Raw genomic sequence first — 17,432 nt, 5'->3', positions numbered from 1 at the left:
CCAGAAAACTAGTTCAAGAGCTGATCAGTTTGTAAGCTGTTAGCCTCTTTCGTTGAATCTGGCTGGAAATTAAGCTAGCTTGAGAAATTGCTGTCTGGATTTCAAGGCTTTGGCTACTTTAATAGTGGCCAGATGTTGTATCTGGACAGTAGTTATCACAGTTCCCAAATGGTGATTCCCCATTTCTTTATCCCTCCCACCTGTGTAGGGAAAGCAAGACTCTTATTGAATTCCTTTCTGAGGGTGGTCTATGAGAACATGTGTTTTCCATTTGCCAACCATTTCAATGATTCCCCTTCCGCTGTGGACAGAGCTTTTCCCAATCTTAAGAGAAGTCTGCAGACAGTTTATCATTCTGCTTTTACTTCAGCTAGAAAGAGAAACTGGCAGAATTCTTGTCAGTATCAACCCAGCATTTTACCATTCATCCACAAGAGAGGATGAAAGGAGGTCCACCATTCGTTGCTAGATTGATTTTTTTAAAAATATATATATATATATATATATGAAAAATTTAATTAAAGTATGCATGGACAGAAAGTCCAGAGATTCACTGAATTTCTCTGACAGGCTATCATTTGTTGAGCTTTATGTGGGACGGTACTTCTGAAAGAAATAGTCAATCCAGGAACTCAAGGCAAAATGGCCACGAGGAGTAGCAACTAATGGCCAAAGAGAAGGGCTATATGCCTGCTATAGCAAACACTAACCAGATGGAGATTTAATTGCCTATAGCAAAATGAACTGCAGCAGACTGTGCAGAAATATAACCACTGTTAGAAGTCAGATAGCATACTTTTGAGGTGGAGTTAAGAAAAGACAAAGTAGAGGTTGCTTTCCCAGAAAAAAAATAGAGGCATGTATGCAGGTGATATCAGGCTTTTTTCTGTTCTGCAGAAAAATCTCCATGCTGGGGCAAGCAGGATGTGCAGATGAGCCTATGCTATGCAATTTAGATAAATTAACTTGCACTCTAGAATGCTGAAAGTTCCCTAATGACTTGTCAAAGAATGCTGGAGAGATTTACATGGAAGAGAGCCAATCGTGGAATTTTATTGTTCTTTCTGGTTGTTCCCTGTTTCTACTTTCATAGAAATCAAAGAAAATTTGCCATTAAAAACTGAAAGGGGAAAAGCTTCAAATGCATTCCAGTTTTTCTTTCCAGTAGAGTAGCGGCAATCATGGAACTTTCAGGTGTTCTCTGACCAGGCTGGAATTTTGCTGCCTTTCCATCTCTTCAGTTCTTTCTCAACATGAACAAATCTAGCAGATCCCTATCGGCTAAAGAATGCTATCTTCTACTAACCAAATGACTGTAACAAACACAAGCTAACTTCTACACAATGCAAATTGATTCCTTTAAATTGCACCGCTTAGGGCTTAAGCTGAAATCTAAGCTTAGGACTTAAGCGAACAAGGTCTGACAGCAAATAAACACATATTTTTAAAAAATGTATCCAGAAAAGAAGAAATTGTGTTAGATACTAATAAAGTTAGTACTTGACTCATGATTACAATGTGGATGGAAATTTCAGTCATTGAGCAAAGCAGTCATTAAGTGATCTCATAGGCTATTAAGTGAACAGAGTCTTAGGCAAGGAGTACAAGGTATCTCAGGGGTGGATGGGAGGGCTACATGTGAGTCTCTTTCCACTTACGAGCTGAAACTCCTCTCTGCCAAAATTCAAGCAGGATTTTCAGCCCCTGAGCAGAGAGACACAGTGTACCGCCTACGTCGGCCCTCCCCCATCCCCGAGGCACTCCTCCTCACCATGCTGACTCTCCACTCGGGCTAAGAATCCTGCTTAGATTTCAGCTTTCTCTCATCTCTGGGGCCCAGACAAAAGAGCTGCCTACCCCCAGATTTCAGCTCTGTGCCTGCTTGGAATGCTGAAATCTAAGCAGTCGCGGAGCTGAAATCCTTGACAGGCAGCTCTTTCAGCCAGCCCCCAGAGATGAGAACAAGTCTTTTTGGCAGGTGGCAGCAGCTTGAAACCTTCCTAGTAATAGCTAGTAACATTTTTTTAAAAATAATCTGATTCATAGGTTTTGGATTACTATAATTCAAAAATGCCTATCAATTCTATTTTTTTTCACTCCTCTCTTCAATTGTCCCTATTATTCTCTGCTAAGATTCAACGTGAAAAGCTATGACAGTTCCTAAAAGCTCACTTATGAACCAAGAAAATTGTGAATGCCTAGCTTTTTTTTCTAGGTTTTCATACCCTGCCACTTTCACTTAAAAGTCAAGGAAAAAAAAACAAAGCAAAAGAAGATTATACCATTAAGTAGTAGAAATATTTTTATTTTGAATATGAATAAAGTGAGAAATATGTGGGTGATTGGTTGAAAAGATAACCTATAAATATTAATAAAAATATCCTTAATATCCTTAGTTTACAATATTTTATAAATTGTCATTCTTAGGTTAACCAGGTTTTACTTAGTATATTCCCTTCTTTCATTCAAGTGTTGTTCAAAACACTGAATCTTGATATTTAAAATGTTTGTATTCCTGTTTTGGAACTCATATATATCCACACATTCACAAATGTACATATTTGTACTGCCAAATTTGTTTTTGTTTAACTCTGCATTTTAAAATGTTTTTGCTTAGTTTAAAAAAAGGTTCTGTACATAAAAATGCAACTTGGTGCTCAGACTTACATGTTTAACAAAAAGTGATCCTAATTTCTCTGGATCCTCAAGGCACTTCTCTAATTCTCCTAAAAAGAAACTGCAGGGGGGAAAACCCACAAAAACAAAAGTTTTTATTTGTTATTTGAATAGGGCAAGATGTAATAGTTTCAAAATAAATTAATTATATTAGCTCCATTGAAAAATATCAACCACTACAATGAAGACATGTGGTGAATACATCTGAGATACCCTGCATGGAGTTGATTAAGCAGCAATTTTTCCTATGTAAAATGATCCATGAGAAACTGGGTTATATCAAACAAACATCAAGTAGCAAATGTTTCCTCCCTTCCCTGTAGCAGTTGAACTAGTAGTACAAAATTGGGCACATGAGGCACTCACTCTTACCTACCTCTAAACCTTAATAAAAACAAACTGAACCATTATCTTTAATCAGCATGCTAAGGGGAAAAACTTATGGTATCTTCAATAAATAATGTCTTAAGAGCCTGTACTGAAAGCTAACAACTGGATCTAGTCCAAGACCTATCTATTAAGAAGTCATCATCACTCATTCACAGACATATTAAAAGGGAAGGGAGAGACAGATGGCCATTTTGAGATCTAATAATAATGGTAATAATGTTCTTTCACATACTGCTTCTTCAGCCAGCCAAATCCCTTGCGAAATGCCTTTTGAGTGTGATTAGTTCATCAGACAATTATTTTTATCTGTAGACTTTCCAATATCTCTCTTTCATATATTCAGCCCAGGGGCCAAATGCGGTTTGCTATCTGGGTCTCAAAATAGAGATGTTATATATGGCAGACTTCTTCAGTTATAAAATGGAGGGATTTAAATTTTCAGCTAAATCTGTCAGAGATCCATAGAAGTTTCTCCCCATAATGAAAAGAAATATTATTGTATATCCAAAGGATTTTGATCAATCCACTTAAGTAGAGAGTGATCTTGATAAGCTGTGTGGGATGCCTAATAGAAATAGATTATAAGGATCAATGAGTAGCTATTTAAGTATCATCCTAATACATACATATATTTCAACTCCCAAAATTTCCCAGCCAGCATAGGGATGCTGAGAATTCTGGGACTTGGAAGTCTACACAGTTAGGTGGTTACACCAATAATCAGCTTCAATTATCTACATCTCCATGTTGAAACGAATCTTGATCTGCAAAAAGTAGTCTGCTCTTAGGCTCAGGAAAATTCACGCCAAGTGCAGGGTCCTTACTCTGCATAGCAGTTTACTGAAAAGAAACAACTGTGCTTATTTTGATAATGAATGCCTAAATGACAATGGCATTATTTGTTTTATTATTTACCAGAATATGTTAAAACACCCCCCCCAAAGTGTCAGTTCTATGGACTGTAGAATAAAGAATGTAGATGCCATTTATTTGAATCACTTTCAAATTATATGATACCAATTTTGGGATTTTGGGGGGAAATGTGATTGTTACTTCTGTGGAACGGTACAAATTAAAAATGTAATTACTGTGGCAAATAATGGCTATCTTCAGGTATATTTGGACTCAGTTTTGATGAAACAATAACATCAATAAAGAAGTAATTTCTTCACCATTATCATCTTTCAAGCCCATCCAAATATTTTCTCAACATGGTATCTTCTAACAATTGAGTTAGTTTACCCAGCTCTTCATTAAGTTTTGCAAGGTTAAAAACAGTATGAAATCTACTCAAAAATAAAAACTGTACATACTCTCTGTGCCAGTCATATATTTGATGAATGTTGCCAAACACAATTTTGTCTTTTCCTTTCATGTCATCAGGAACACCATCTTCTTTCATGAGTGCCATATAACCCTAAAATAAATTAGCAAGAAAAATCAATAAGGGCCCTGTTATTTATCTGCAGGTATGTTTACATTTAGTCTGATGCACTATCCCATTCTCTATTCATCAGATGTGTGTTTAAACTTGACTAAAATGTTCCACACATTTCTTAATAGAAAAATGATGCATGGTGATCTTACACAAGTTATTTGTTGTGGAATACTGTTGTGTTAGATATGAAAATTCACCTCATCCAAGCCTTTATCATGCTGGTGACATTTTAATCTACAATTAGTAAATTGCCCAGCCAGTATGAAGAAAAGCAATTCTAACATGCACAACATGTTCTGGTGAACAACCAGTGGTCTGTCCATAGGACATATTTATGATGCATCCATTCTTTTAAGCAGAAAAATGATTTGCCCAAATAGCTGAAAAGAAATTACAATCCTTCTCCATAATGGCAAAATATATGGCTCTAATAAACCTTGCCTTCCATATGTAATGTTATCAGTTTTGGTGCTTTGCTTATAATGTCACAACTGAGTTGATTCATCAGCAAAAAAGAGATCAAAATAAAACACCCACCTAAATCATAAATGCAGCATAAATACACACATCTACACTGGATTACCTGGGAAAGCTTATGCTATATGCAAATATTATTTTCAATAAATGGCAAATTTATTTCACTTCCAAGTTTGAATCTATTTCTTCACTATATGTTTTTATCTGTCAATCTACCTGCACATGTAATTGCTTGGCATATTAGTTAGCCAGACAACTTGGGTCAGCTAATAATTTTAAATGCCTTTATAATTCTCCTACATGGGTACACAGGAAATTTATTAGATATTTATTCTGAATTTGCTCAGAATCAATAATTCATGATTACAGCTCTCTGCTTTTCAGAGTTCAGAAACTTGTGGTTCTTTGAACGGCTTTTCTGTAAACATGCCCAGATATATTATTATGTGGATAAGTTTCAATTCTGAAGTGGATCTTTCTGCAAGCATTATAGCCTAATAACACTGAGGCACTGAACAAAACTGATCCTCCAAATCAAAAATTTAACACAGTGAATATCAATAAAATAATAAAATTGGTAAAAATATTAACAAAAAAATTAAATTGTAGAAAACTCTACAGCAGATGTGTGTTTGAGTGTGTGTATATCTGTAATCAGCCCAGTTTTAATTAATTTCCTAAATGTTAGCTGTCTTTCAACTTTTAAACTTGTTACTTCATTTAAGGGTTCTTGTATCTATTAACACACACGATTAAAATATGCTTCAGCTGTCCATTCTAAAACAGTAAGGCTGTCAGTTATTCCATTGCTTATATTCCTACACAAGGATTCAACAGAGTCTTTAACTACAAATATTATGTCAAGCCAGTTCTAAACACTCAAAACTTATTTTGCAACAGATTCAATAAACAGCATGCAATGCTAGTCTTGTGTAGGAACGGAAATTAATTATTGCCAAGTTTTGAAATTTACATGTCTAGGTGTCTATAAACAGTTACACTGACAGTAATAATTTCTTTTGAAAGATTATGGTTAGCACTCCAACATCATCAGAAAATTCAGCAACTGCAAATTTTAACTGATTTTATTTTTAATCAAGAGGACCAGTGTATTTGATTAAAAATAAATTAAAATAGGTTTCTTAAGCTATTGCTAATAATATCTTCTAAAGAGGATTGGATTGAGAGGAATGGTAAATTCATGCCTCTGATTTGATTAATAAAAATGAGAACCAATCTGCTTAGATAAGAATGGAACGTACCTCTACTACATAGCCAAGATCTCTCACATAATCTCGTTCTGTCTCCACTAATTCCTGTAGGACATACCTTATGAAAAATTAAAATGACAAGAGACAGGAATTTAATAATACCAATTATCCATTTATTTATGATCAAATACAAATAATAGCAGAATACTCTGGCTCTATTTAGGTAGTTCATAATTTAAGCTACTAATTGATAAATTATTAAGAAGTACTTATAACCGGAAAGGTAAGGTATAGTTTTTGAAGATTGTAAGGGAGAATTGTCTGGTTTTTATAATAAGAAATTAACAAAATGATCTCCCCTCATAGATCTGAATGGCTCCCATCCTGATGACATTGCTGTTTATTCTCTCATGCTTTGGGCTAGATTTAGGGTGGAGTCTAAATACTTGCATATTATCCCAGTAATCAGTCTTAATATTAGTTTTACCATTATTCTACACCCCAGGGAGTGTAGAACATTTGCCATCCACTGTTAACTATTTAGTTTACTATTAGTAAACTATTTTGTTTACAATGTCATATTTGATATCATTGGTCCTTAGTCTATGGGCATTGTATCCCCTCTGGATTTGCCGGAAAAGAAACTGGTTTTCCCATAAAAAAGATATTTGGGTGTAATCTTTGCAATGAAGACATGAAGACGTCAGTACAAGATCAAGAGCTTTTAGTTAAAAAAGGAAAAAAAATTGGAGAAGCAGCAAGATATTCCTAAATGTAACCACTTCCCCCCCTAAAATTCATTTTACGAATGTATAAAAACTGTTATGCCTAGTGGATTTTATATATTAATTTATTTCACAAGTAGGTATACTATTAGGTGCACTCTTGATCCTGTTATCATTTGAGCGAAGCTGAAGAATACTAAAAGCTAACTAAATATAACAATTTGAGCATATTAGCTGTAAGACCCAAATCTTTCTAAGGGAGCTCTGTTTTAGTTCTTCAATTGGTGATGCTATTTCCATTCTTTAATGTGCAATGTTAATTATTGTACTTGAAAGGGCAATTTTAATGGTGAAATTCCTGTTTTCATATATGTAGTCTTCATTCATAAGGTATAAGATGGAACAAAAATCTTAAAAAACAATCTCTTTGCTACCATTTTGAAAGCATTAAAAAAAAGTCTGAATAATAAAGGAAGTGCAAAATATGGCAAAGTCTTCAAAAAAACTAATCATGTCGCTTTTGATCAATTGAATTGGCAATTTTTGATGAAAGTTTTAGATAAAATGAATTTTGGGGATAAATTCTTGCAACCAATCAGGGCATTATATCAAAAACAAACAGCCCGAATAATAGTTAATAATAGCTTGACAGAAGCATGTAATATTGAGAAGGGTACAAGGCAAGGGTGCCCGTTATCGCCTTTGTTATTTGTGTTAACATTGGAGATATTATTGGTAAAAATACGGAACTCGGAAAGAATTAAGGGTATACAAATTAGAGATCAGGATTATAGATTGATAGCGTTCGCAGACGATCTGGTTGTTACAGTGACCCAGCCGGAGAACTCTGTTGTGGACCTGATGGAGATAATAATGCAAAATGGGAGGGTTTCTGGATTTAAAGTTAATGTACAAAAAACTAAAATTCTGGCCAAAAATATGACAGTATCGCAAAAGGCCCTTCTAGAAGGGTTAACTGGATTTGAGATTGTTAAAAGGGTCAAATATTTGGGGGTGCTTCTGTCGCCCTCTAATACAAAGTTATATAAAAATAACTATGAAAAATTATGGGGAAAAATTCAAAAAGAAATGGAGAGTTGGGAAAAATTGCAATTGTCTTTGTTGGGGCGAATCGCAGCAGTGAAAATGAATGTCCTGCCTAAATTTTTATTCTTATTTCAAATGATACCGGTTCTTAAGAAAGATTCTAATCTGGAGGAATGGCAGCGAGGTATCAATAAATTTGTTTGGGCAGGGAAAAGGCCACGAGTTAAACTTAAGATTATGCAGGATACTCGTGAAAGAGGTGGTCTTAAAATGCCCAATCTTAAATTATATTATGAAGCTGCTGCGTTAGCAGGAATAAGTGATTGGATTAATTTGACACAAGAGAGATTATTAAATCTTGAGGGCCACGACTTGTTGTTTGGCTGGCATGCATATTTGTTGTATGATAAGAAGGTAGATAATGTGTTTAGAGTGCATATTTTAAGACAGGCATTGCTGAGAGTTTGGAAGAAGTATAGACATAAGTTAGACTGTAAGATACCATTGTGGGCAATTCCAAAACACGCAATAGAAAATATAAATGTTGGTTTTAAACATGATGTGACTACGTATAAGGAGATTTTAAGTTTGGAAAGAAATGTCTGGTGTCTGAAACCATACAGTTTCTTGCGAGATGAGAAGATTGTTCAAACTTGGTTTCAATATATTCAGCTACGGGCCAGGTGGAAAGATGATCAGAAAACTGGTTTTACAATGACTGATGAAAATCTGATAAAGCAAATTAGAAATCAGGGTCCAGCACATATTAAACGGATATATCTTGCATTGATAGAGATTGACTCAGAAACAGAACTTGTTAAGGATTGTATGATAAAATGGGCCCAAAACATCCAAGAAGTTATTACAATGGACACGTGGGAAAAGATTTGGGTGAGGAACGTAAAATTTACACAAGCTCAAAATTTAAGAGAGAATTTTTATAAAATGTTTTATAGATGGCATCTAGATCCTAAAAAGCTTGCAAGTATGTATCCGAATTATCAGCCCAAATGCTGGAGGTGTGGCGATGAAGATGCAACATATTTTCACATATGGTGGACTTGCAAAAAGGTTAAGGCCTTTTGGATAAAAATTTGGTGGAACATGCAGAAGATTTTCAAGCAAAGGATAAAGTTTTGTCCGCAACTTTTTTTGTTGGGAATAATTACAGATGCTACGGTTGTGGACATTAAGTTGATGTTGAATTTAATTACGGCAGCAAGACTCTTAATAGGTCAGTATTGGAAGAAGGAGGAACTGCCGACTATAGAAGAATGGACTTTAAAGGTTTCTGACCTGGCAGAGATGGCAAAGATTTCGGCTTATTTGAAAGATCACTCGCAAGAACGTTATATTATGGAGTGGAGAAAATGGATTGAGTATATCCAGAACAAATATAGGACTAAAAAGTTTCATGTAGCATTTGAATAAGTCTTCCTTTCCTTTTTCTTTTTTCCTTTTTTTTCTATATATACTTAATATTAATAGTGTTTGTAGTTATCCTATATGAGCCAGAGAGTGATAGATTTTAGAGTTTATGGTTGTTAGCATATGGATGTTTATGATGGTTTTTTTTTGTTTTTATACCTTGTACTTAGCTCTGGGAAGTCGGGGGGGGGGGGGAGGGGGAGAGGGGTAGGGAGGGAGGGGGAGGGGAGGGGGAGGGGGGATTGTTAAAGATAAAATGTATGTTAAAACTTTTCAATAAAAAAAAAACTAATCATGTTTAATTTTGTCTTAAAGAACAGTGAAAACAACCTTAAATACTTTATATAAAAAAGCAAAGGAAAAGTGTTCTTCTTAAGCAAATGACAGACTTTATAGAAATTGATAGTCTAGTCTTACTGTCGCCTCTTTAAAGAACTGGACTTCCGTTCTTCCATCTCATCAATGGGTGATGAGGAAGAGAGAAGTGAGTTGTCTGAAGGATTGAATGATGGGCTGCTACTGTCACCCTGGTCTACCATCAATGAACTTGGGCGATCTTCTAGAGCCTAAGACCAAGTTGAGAAACAATTATTATTACCTTTACATGGCACGCATTGCAAATTTGATAGTAGCTGGAGGACACACAACATTTCACTATCAATAATACATAGCCTATCATTTTTTTAAATAAACATGCCACTTTCATTTTCACCATTAGATAAATTAAAATATTACTCCAAAAGGGTTTGCTGTGCAAGTTCTGAGGTTTTGCTTGATAAAGAATACAGGAAACCAGACGTTGCCTTTAAGCTTTACGTTTTTATTCAGCTGAACAAAGATGGGCTTCTCTAAAAAGAGAGAAAAGCCCCAAATATCAGAAAAGCCTTATTTTTATACCTTCTTTGATTACATAAGCAATTCACCCAGCAAAAGCTGACACACATAAGATAAAGACTTCGCCCTTTAAGGCTGGCACACTGTAGATAAGAAAGCGAAGTAGCTAAAATGTTCCCTTTGGGGTGTTTCCCCAGGACCCCATATGTTCCCTTTTGGGTGGTTAAGTGTTTCCCTAAGACCCCATATGTTCCTGGGTGGGTTAGGATATTGGGTGTTTCCTTTGCTGTCCTTTTATGACCTTGCATTCATGGTTCTGCAAGTGGCCAGAGACAGCGGGGCCATCTGCACGTATTCACAATTGATACTGTCCCCTACGTCCGGGTCAACAAGTTACAAATCTTTCCCTCTAAATGTATTTTTCTCAGCGCTATTTGGATGGCCATCACTGAAAACTACTGCTGGATAGCACATTTTTATTTAGATCAAGTATTTGTATTTGTATTTATTAAATTTGTATACCGCCCTTCTCCCGAGGGACTCAGGGCGGTGAACAGGGCACATATAAATAGAGGATACAAAAATTAAAAACGAATTAAATAATTGCCCAGATAAAACAGTAACAATATAAAACCCAATTAAAAACCCTAACTTCCCCCATCAGGCCAGGCCAGCTTGTTCAAATAAATGGGTCTTCAGACCGCGTCGGAAAGAGCGAAGGTCCGGTGCCGTCCGGAGCTCAACCGGCAGTTGGTTCCATAAAGCCGGAGCACCCACAGAGAAGGCCCTCCCCCTGGGGGCCACCAGCCAACATTCTCTGACCGGGGCACCCTGAGGAGGCCCTCTCTGTGGGAACGCACAGGGCGGAGGGAAGTTGACGCCGGCAGCAGGTGGTCCCCGAGGTACTCCGGACCCATGCCATGTAGGGACTTAAAGACCATTACCAGAACCTTGAATCTCACCCGGAAGACAACTGGTAACCAATGCAGCTCGCGGAGCAAAGGTGTAACGTGGGAGTACCGGGAAACTCCCAAGACAACTCTCGCGGCCGCATTCTGTACCAGTTGGAGCCTCCGAGTGGTCTTCAAGGGAAGCCCCATGTAAAGAGCATTGCAGTAGTCCAGATTCTCGTTAGTCTCTTAATTAATATTACTAGACAATATACCACATAAGCAAGTTTGAGCTTTCCACAAGATGCCGGTAAACAACAACAACAAAGGAAAGAACACTCACCATTTTGCTCTTTACAAGCTCTTCTATGGCACTGACAAGCTCTGCTGCACTGGGAGTTTCTGAGCTGGTAGGGCGTACCAATAAACGAGAAGATGCCTACAGAATGGAGTTAAGATTGAGATAGGGAGAAAACCATCTCATTCAAGAAATATTTTCTGTATCTTTGAAATGAGTAGTTCATCTCACTTCAAAGAAGTACAGAGTTTTAAGCAAATCCTGCTACTTATAAATATTATACTCCCTGTATCTTTCACCTACTTGCAATACTTAAGTTACCATTTTGCAATGGTAATGTACAATTGGCTTGTGAGGAATTTTTTTAATCTTTCTGAATTACTATTAAAGTTAATTATATTAATTTCCTTGTCCCCCTCCCCCAGTTCCGTATTAACATGAAGCAGCAAATAAAAGAACCAAACCAAAAGAATTTGTGGGTCAGAGTAGTAACTCACATAGTAATAAATGAGAAGATGTCTACAGAATGGAGTTAAGACTGAGATAGGGAGAAAACCATCTTATTCAAGAAGCAGCACGTGAAAGAACCAAATCAAAAGAATTTGTGGGTCAGAGTAGTAACTCACATAGATGACATTCCTTATGTCATAAACATGAAACGTAAGTCTGGAAGATCTGTAACCTCAAAAATTACAGGATTCTAATTTCTGGCTGCAAATGATGAGAAATGGTATGACCAAAGGAAGCTTTTGGGAAGATATTTCAGGGATTAGTAAATAAGCAAGTCTATTTGCAGACTGCATATATCCCTATGTAAATGGAATCTCCACAGGTAATATAAGGCTCACTTCATAATGGAAGCACAACATGAATGTCCTACCTGCCAAATATTTTATGTTTTATTTCACTACTATACAGAAAGGTTAAAATTAATCAAGAAATTTGGAATATGGATTTTTGTGCATTTTTATCTTTGGAAGATTGGCTGTCCCATAATGTAAATACTAAATAAATTTTAGTGTGCATTACACAGCTTAATACGTTGATTTACAAGGGACATAGGAAATGGAAGATTTACAAGAATACACAGAAACTGTGCCAAATCAGACAGAACAAAAAATCAATGTGACTCTAAATAAAGGTGATTTTTATTTTAAGAAAAAGGGTTCAAAGAAAAAAAAATACTGCATATCAAGTGTTTTAGCAATTGTTATAAAAAGCGATTTATAAAGCAGTACCAAACATATTGACTATAGACAATATAAGTGTCTTCCAATGACTCAAGTCTTCTGAGACACAAATTAACATAGATTGACAAATTTGTATGTGTTAGGACCCTGCGTGGTGTGACATTTGCAATAATGCGTTGATTTACAAGGAAATCTCTACATTAGAGATTTTGGTTTACTTAATAAAGTCTTGCTTAGAGTAAAACTGGGCTTTGATTGTGCTTGGGTGTGCACAGACTAATCAGCATATCCTCACAGTTAATATAGAACACAACACTGTATGTCAAAAAGTAGAATGGAAACGTTTAAAATGGTTGTATGAAAGGAAAAGAATGATGGAAAGAAGGTAGTGAAAGCTATAAGAATCTTGAAAAATGACAATGATCCAGATTTAGACATATTCAGTAATATTAAAATATGAATGTTGTTTGCTTATGAAATGGCTGTCTGACTTGGTTAGCATCTCTGCCTGAAGACTGAAATCCCTGTTTCCCTATATAAAGAGAAGGAAAGCAAGAATGAATGCAAATCTACAGGGATTTTACTTTGTCAAATGTGCTGGAGAAGGATATTTAGCAGAATTTTGGTTGAAAGAATACAAGAAGTGATAGTAAGCAAGACTATGGATGCACTCTTTGTCAAATAGGGCTTACACTACACACTTGCAGCTACTGTACCATAATCTGGATCTGAGCCAAAATATTTTATTTTTCTAAATAAGCTAACTAAGAGCAGAAAGGATTTTAAGCCTAAGGGACTTTTTATTAATGTCTAAGAACACTGTACTGCAGATTCTGTCATCATTCTGTATATCATGGGAGTCTTTTTCAGCGGATATGCAGGAAATCCCCTCTGCCATCAAGGATGTGGTTACCTTAGCAATGATTAACATCCATAAGAGAAACCCACAAGAGTTCCAAAAAGCAAAGAAGGAAACATACACTCAACTGTTGAAAATGTCTGGCTTTCTGAGAATGATGGCCCGTCGCCAAGAAAACAGACAACCCAAGAGCTCACATTGTAAAATTAATTCTGACTACAATGAAAACTCACTTAGGGCAAGAGGTATTTGTTATTCACAAGTATATATGAAATACGAAAGCATGTTTTTGAACTGCATGTAATTCCACGAGATCAAAGTCCACTTAAAGAGTATCTGGAGTCTTTAGCTGATGCAAAATGCATATTAGTGTGAAAACCAAAAATAAAGCATGCACAAGAGCTAAATGAAAGGAAATATTTATGTAAATCGGCTTAAGTTGCATAATTTCTGCAAAATCCCTTGTCCAGAATTTTATCACCATAGAAAACTGGGATCTGAGCACGATCCAGTTGGCATGATAATAGGCCATGACCACTGGGAACCAACTATTTCCCCACCCTATTCCCCCATTCATTTACCTTATCATCTTGTGAGTCTGGTTGAAGCAGACTATGTTGTTGGATTGCCATTGGAGGGGGAAGTGGCACAGCATCAGCCCCTTCTTCGCCTTCTTCTTCTCCACAGCTCTGCATGCCAGACGAAGACGATTTCGAGAGGGTGCCACTACTCAAGCCCTCATTCCGGCCTCTCTGCCAAGGGAATCACATTCATACTTATTGCCTAGATGGCACTCAATAATGTATAAAGTGCTTGATAGCTTTATATTTAAAATAGCCCTATACAAATGGCCAGCATTCCTGAAATCTAGCTCTTTTTTATTCGGCCAAACTGGCTACATTCTTCTCCATATTGTACTGAGTTCAAAATCTTAAAATTCTTAATTCTGAGAGCACTTACTGACCTTTCTAATATTTAATACCCTTGAGTGAAAGTTTATTTGTGACCTTCCAGTGTTTAAGAAGAGACTGAACAGCCATTTGCCTGAAATGGTATAGGGTTTCCTGCCTGAGCAGGAGGTTGGACTAGATGACCTCCAAGGTCCCTTCCAACTACTACTTCTTCTTCTTCTTCTTCTTCTTCTTCTTCTTCTTCTTCTTCTTCTTCTTCTTCTTCTTCTTCTTCTTCTTCTTCTTCTTCTTCTTCTTCTTCTTCTTCTTCTTCTTCATCATCATCATCATCATCATTATTCTTTTGGCCAAACAAAATCCCCCAAATTCTACTTTAGCAAGGAAGCATATCAGCCTGGTTCCTACTTAGTACTAAGTCAGAACTTTTAAAATTATCATCAGTTCACAAATCAAGTATGATGACATCTTGATGTTATAAAAGAACTAGTAATGTTCACTATAAATCATTTTCAAATAAACTTTAGCTGAGTTTGTTGCTGTACTCAAGCATAGTATGATATGATAAAATTTTCCCTTAATGTAGTGTAAAGAAAATGACCTTGACAGAGAGATACTGTACGCAGGAACCACTGCCTAGTAAAATAGGCTGATACTTTCAGAATGAGATTACATTTGGATGGGTCTCAGGCAGATGTCTCCCTAACTCACTGCAGTATAAGGAGTAAATACAGCACAATTAGATTTGCCAGATTCTGTCTATGTAGTTTTGTGTTAATTATTTATGGTTTGTGTATTTTTTGTGCATCTTTTGTGCTGGAGCCAGAATCACACTGTTTGAGTTGGGCAGCCATATAAACGTATGCATGCATACATAAATATCTCATTGTCACCTGGGCCAAATAGTGGTCTTCTTAGATGCTAGACTAAAAGAAGTCCTGGTCAAACTTAACTGCAGAACTGCTGCCAGTTCCTTCATAAACTGTTACTCTACATGCATGATTAATGCCTATTTTAATAATTCTGCAGCACCATTTAATAATCTACTTATTTTAATAAACTGCAGGGCCATTAGTCATATATTTTTGACAGAAGGCCGCAACACTAAAAACAGAGATAATTTGGAAAATGAGAATAGCCAGATATGGCTGTTTCTGGAAGACCCCTATGGAAAATACAGAAACAGATGGCTTGTTAAGTGTTCCTTTTTTTCCTTTTCTTATAAAAAAAAGCAATTCAGTGCGTGTAATTACTTACAAGAAGACAAGAAAAACCATGATGCTAGAGACTTGTTTTCAGAAAAAGGTACACAAACAGCATCTAGTGGACATCTACCTCTTCAAGAGTTTCATCTTGGGGTGTAGCTGCACTATCGTCAGAATCCTTCTGGGAGCCGGTATCAGCACTTTTGCGGACCTCACGGCTCTTCTTATGTTTGTGAGCCAGCTTCTTTACGTGGCCGTCTGCCTTTCCACTGCTAAGTCGCCGCACTGGGCTAGTGAGCCACTTCCTCAGGGTATTGCCTGGGCGTTTAGGACCAGGAGAGCTTTGTGCACCAATCATATGGGGCTGGAGCGATGTTACCGATGCAGGGGGACTTGCATCATTGCTGGAAACTGAAAGAGAATCTGAAAAAAGAGAAAAACAATAAAAATACAAGAAAGAAATAACTGGGTGGGTGGGTGAAGAAGAACTGCTTTACAAAACATTTATTTTCCCAAAGCAGGTTTTAAAAAAAATGTACGAGCTCTCACTATAATCATTGTGAAACTCTATATTATTACTGGCCATTGTAAGCGTTGTATAAATACTAGTTTGTATGGATATTACAGTTTGGTTGGATACTTTTGCCATTCTAAGGATTCCTTAGTTGATGTATTTGGCTAACAACCAGAGGGCCCATAACTAAGGTTCCCTATATCCCATGAAGGAATGCGTGTAAACCCATGGTGAAATGATCTTACATGCCATCCTTAAAACACAATTACCTGATTTTTTTAAAATAAATTTTTATTAGGAATTTTATACGAGTAAAAAGCAAATCTAAAGAAAAAATATGAAAAAGAAATAAAGAGAAAGAAAAAGAAAATGCAACGAGCAAAGCAGAATAAGAAAGAAAACAGCTAAAGAAAGAAGAAAAAAATACGCAAATTCTGACCTTTCTTTACAATAGTTTTGAAAAAGGTCATTATCCCTCCTCCCTCTTGGTATTACAAAGTTTTCTCCAGTCATTTAGTTCTTTTTCAATTGTTAAAACCATAAATCAGCACTTCACTCTTGTCTATTTTCGGCAAAAAACGGATGAAACGGTTTCCATCATCTTTTACAGTTTCCAGTCTTTTATAAAAGAACTTGTTGTTTTACCCCTATCAAAGAGGTCGGTTTTGCCATTTCTGATATTTTTATAATCGATTCCTCCACCGTGGGAATTTCAATGTTCCTCCATCATTGCGCAATAATTAACTGATTTTCGAGGAATGTGTTTGTTTTATAGTGTTACTGCAGTACTTCAAGGCTTGAAAAAATATTATGGAAATGACATGAACTTTTACAAATTAATTCCATGTGATTGGTATAGCACTGCTTGTTTCAGTGACGCACCAGCAACAATCTGATATACAGCTAAGGACCTCATTTGTACAGCAGTGACAAAATGGAACATGTAATTTTATTTTTGACCATACATTGGAGAATGATATATTTGCATGCTCTTCCACTAACTATCAGTTTTACTCCTTTCACATTCACAGGACTGTCTTTTGAAAGAGTATGGTTAAAATCTAGCTTCTCACACGGATCAACATGATGCAAATAATCAAGGATGTGTAAATTCTATACCCCTCAATGATAATTCTGAGTACCAGCTACTCCACTCATGCTACTGGTAGGACTTTAGAAAACCATCTCTCTCTTCTCTCTCTCTCCAATTAATCATACTTTTAAGAATCTCTTTTGCATTAATCATGAGGAAGGAAAAACCACTGGAATCACACTTTAATAGCTTTTCATACATCCATCCTTTATCTTTATATAGTTGCAACGTCATTTTCTTCCAAGATGA

General features: G+C 36.3%; 1 protein-coding gene across 2 annotated transcripts in view; it reads right to left on the bottom strand.

The window, feature by feature from the left end:
• TRIO (trio Rho guanine nucleotide exchange factor) overlaps positions 1–17,432 on the bottom strand; it is a 266,591-nt gene that overhangs the window by 33,529 nt on the left and 215,630 nt on the right. For both annotated transcript variants that reach the window (XM_081322967.1, XM_081322968.1), the window contains exons 35-41: positions 15,707–15,999; positions 14,045–14,215; positions 11,460–11,555; positions 9,810–9,958; positions 6,244–6,310; positions 4,380–4,483; positions 2,668–2,737 (exon numbers count right to left, since the gene is read on the bottom strand). In XM_081322967.1, coding sequence (XP_081179093.1) covers positions 2,668–2,737; positions 4,380–4,483; positions 6,244–6,310; positions 9,810–9,958; positions 11,460–11,555; positions 14,045–14,215; positions 15,707–15,999 — 950 coding nt within the window. The remainder of the gene's footprint in view (positions 1–2,667; positions 2,738–4,379; positions 4,484–6,243; positions 6,311–9,809; positions 9,959–11,459; positions 11,556–14,044; positions 14,216–15,706; positions 16,000–17,432) is intronic.

Source organism: Vipera berus, assembly GCF_964194415.1.
Source record: "Vipera berus genome assembly, chromosome: 3".
NCBI classification, from domain to species: Eukaryota; Metazoa; Chordata; class Lepidosauria; order Squamata; family Viperidae; genus Vipera; species Vipera berus.
Note: the sequence above shows the minus strand (reverse complement) of the source record. Positions and strands in the feature narration are given on the sequence as shown.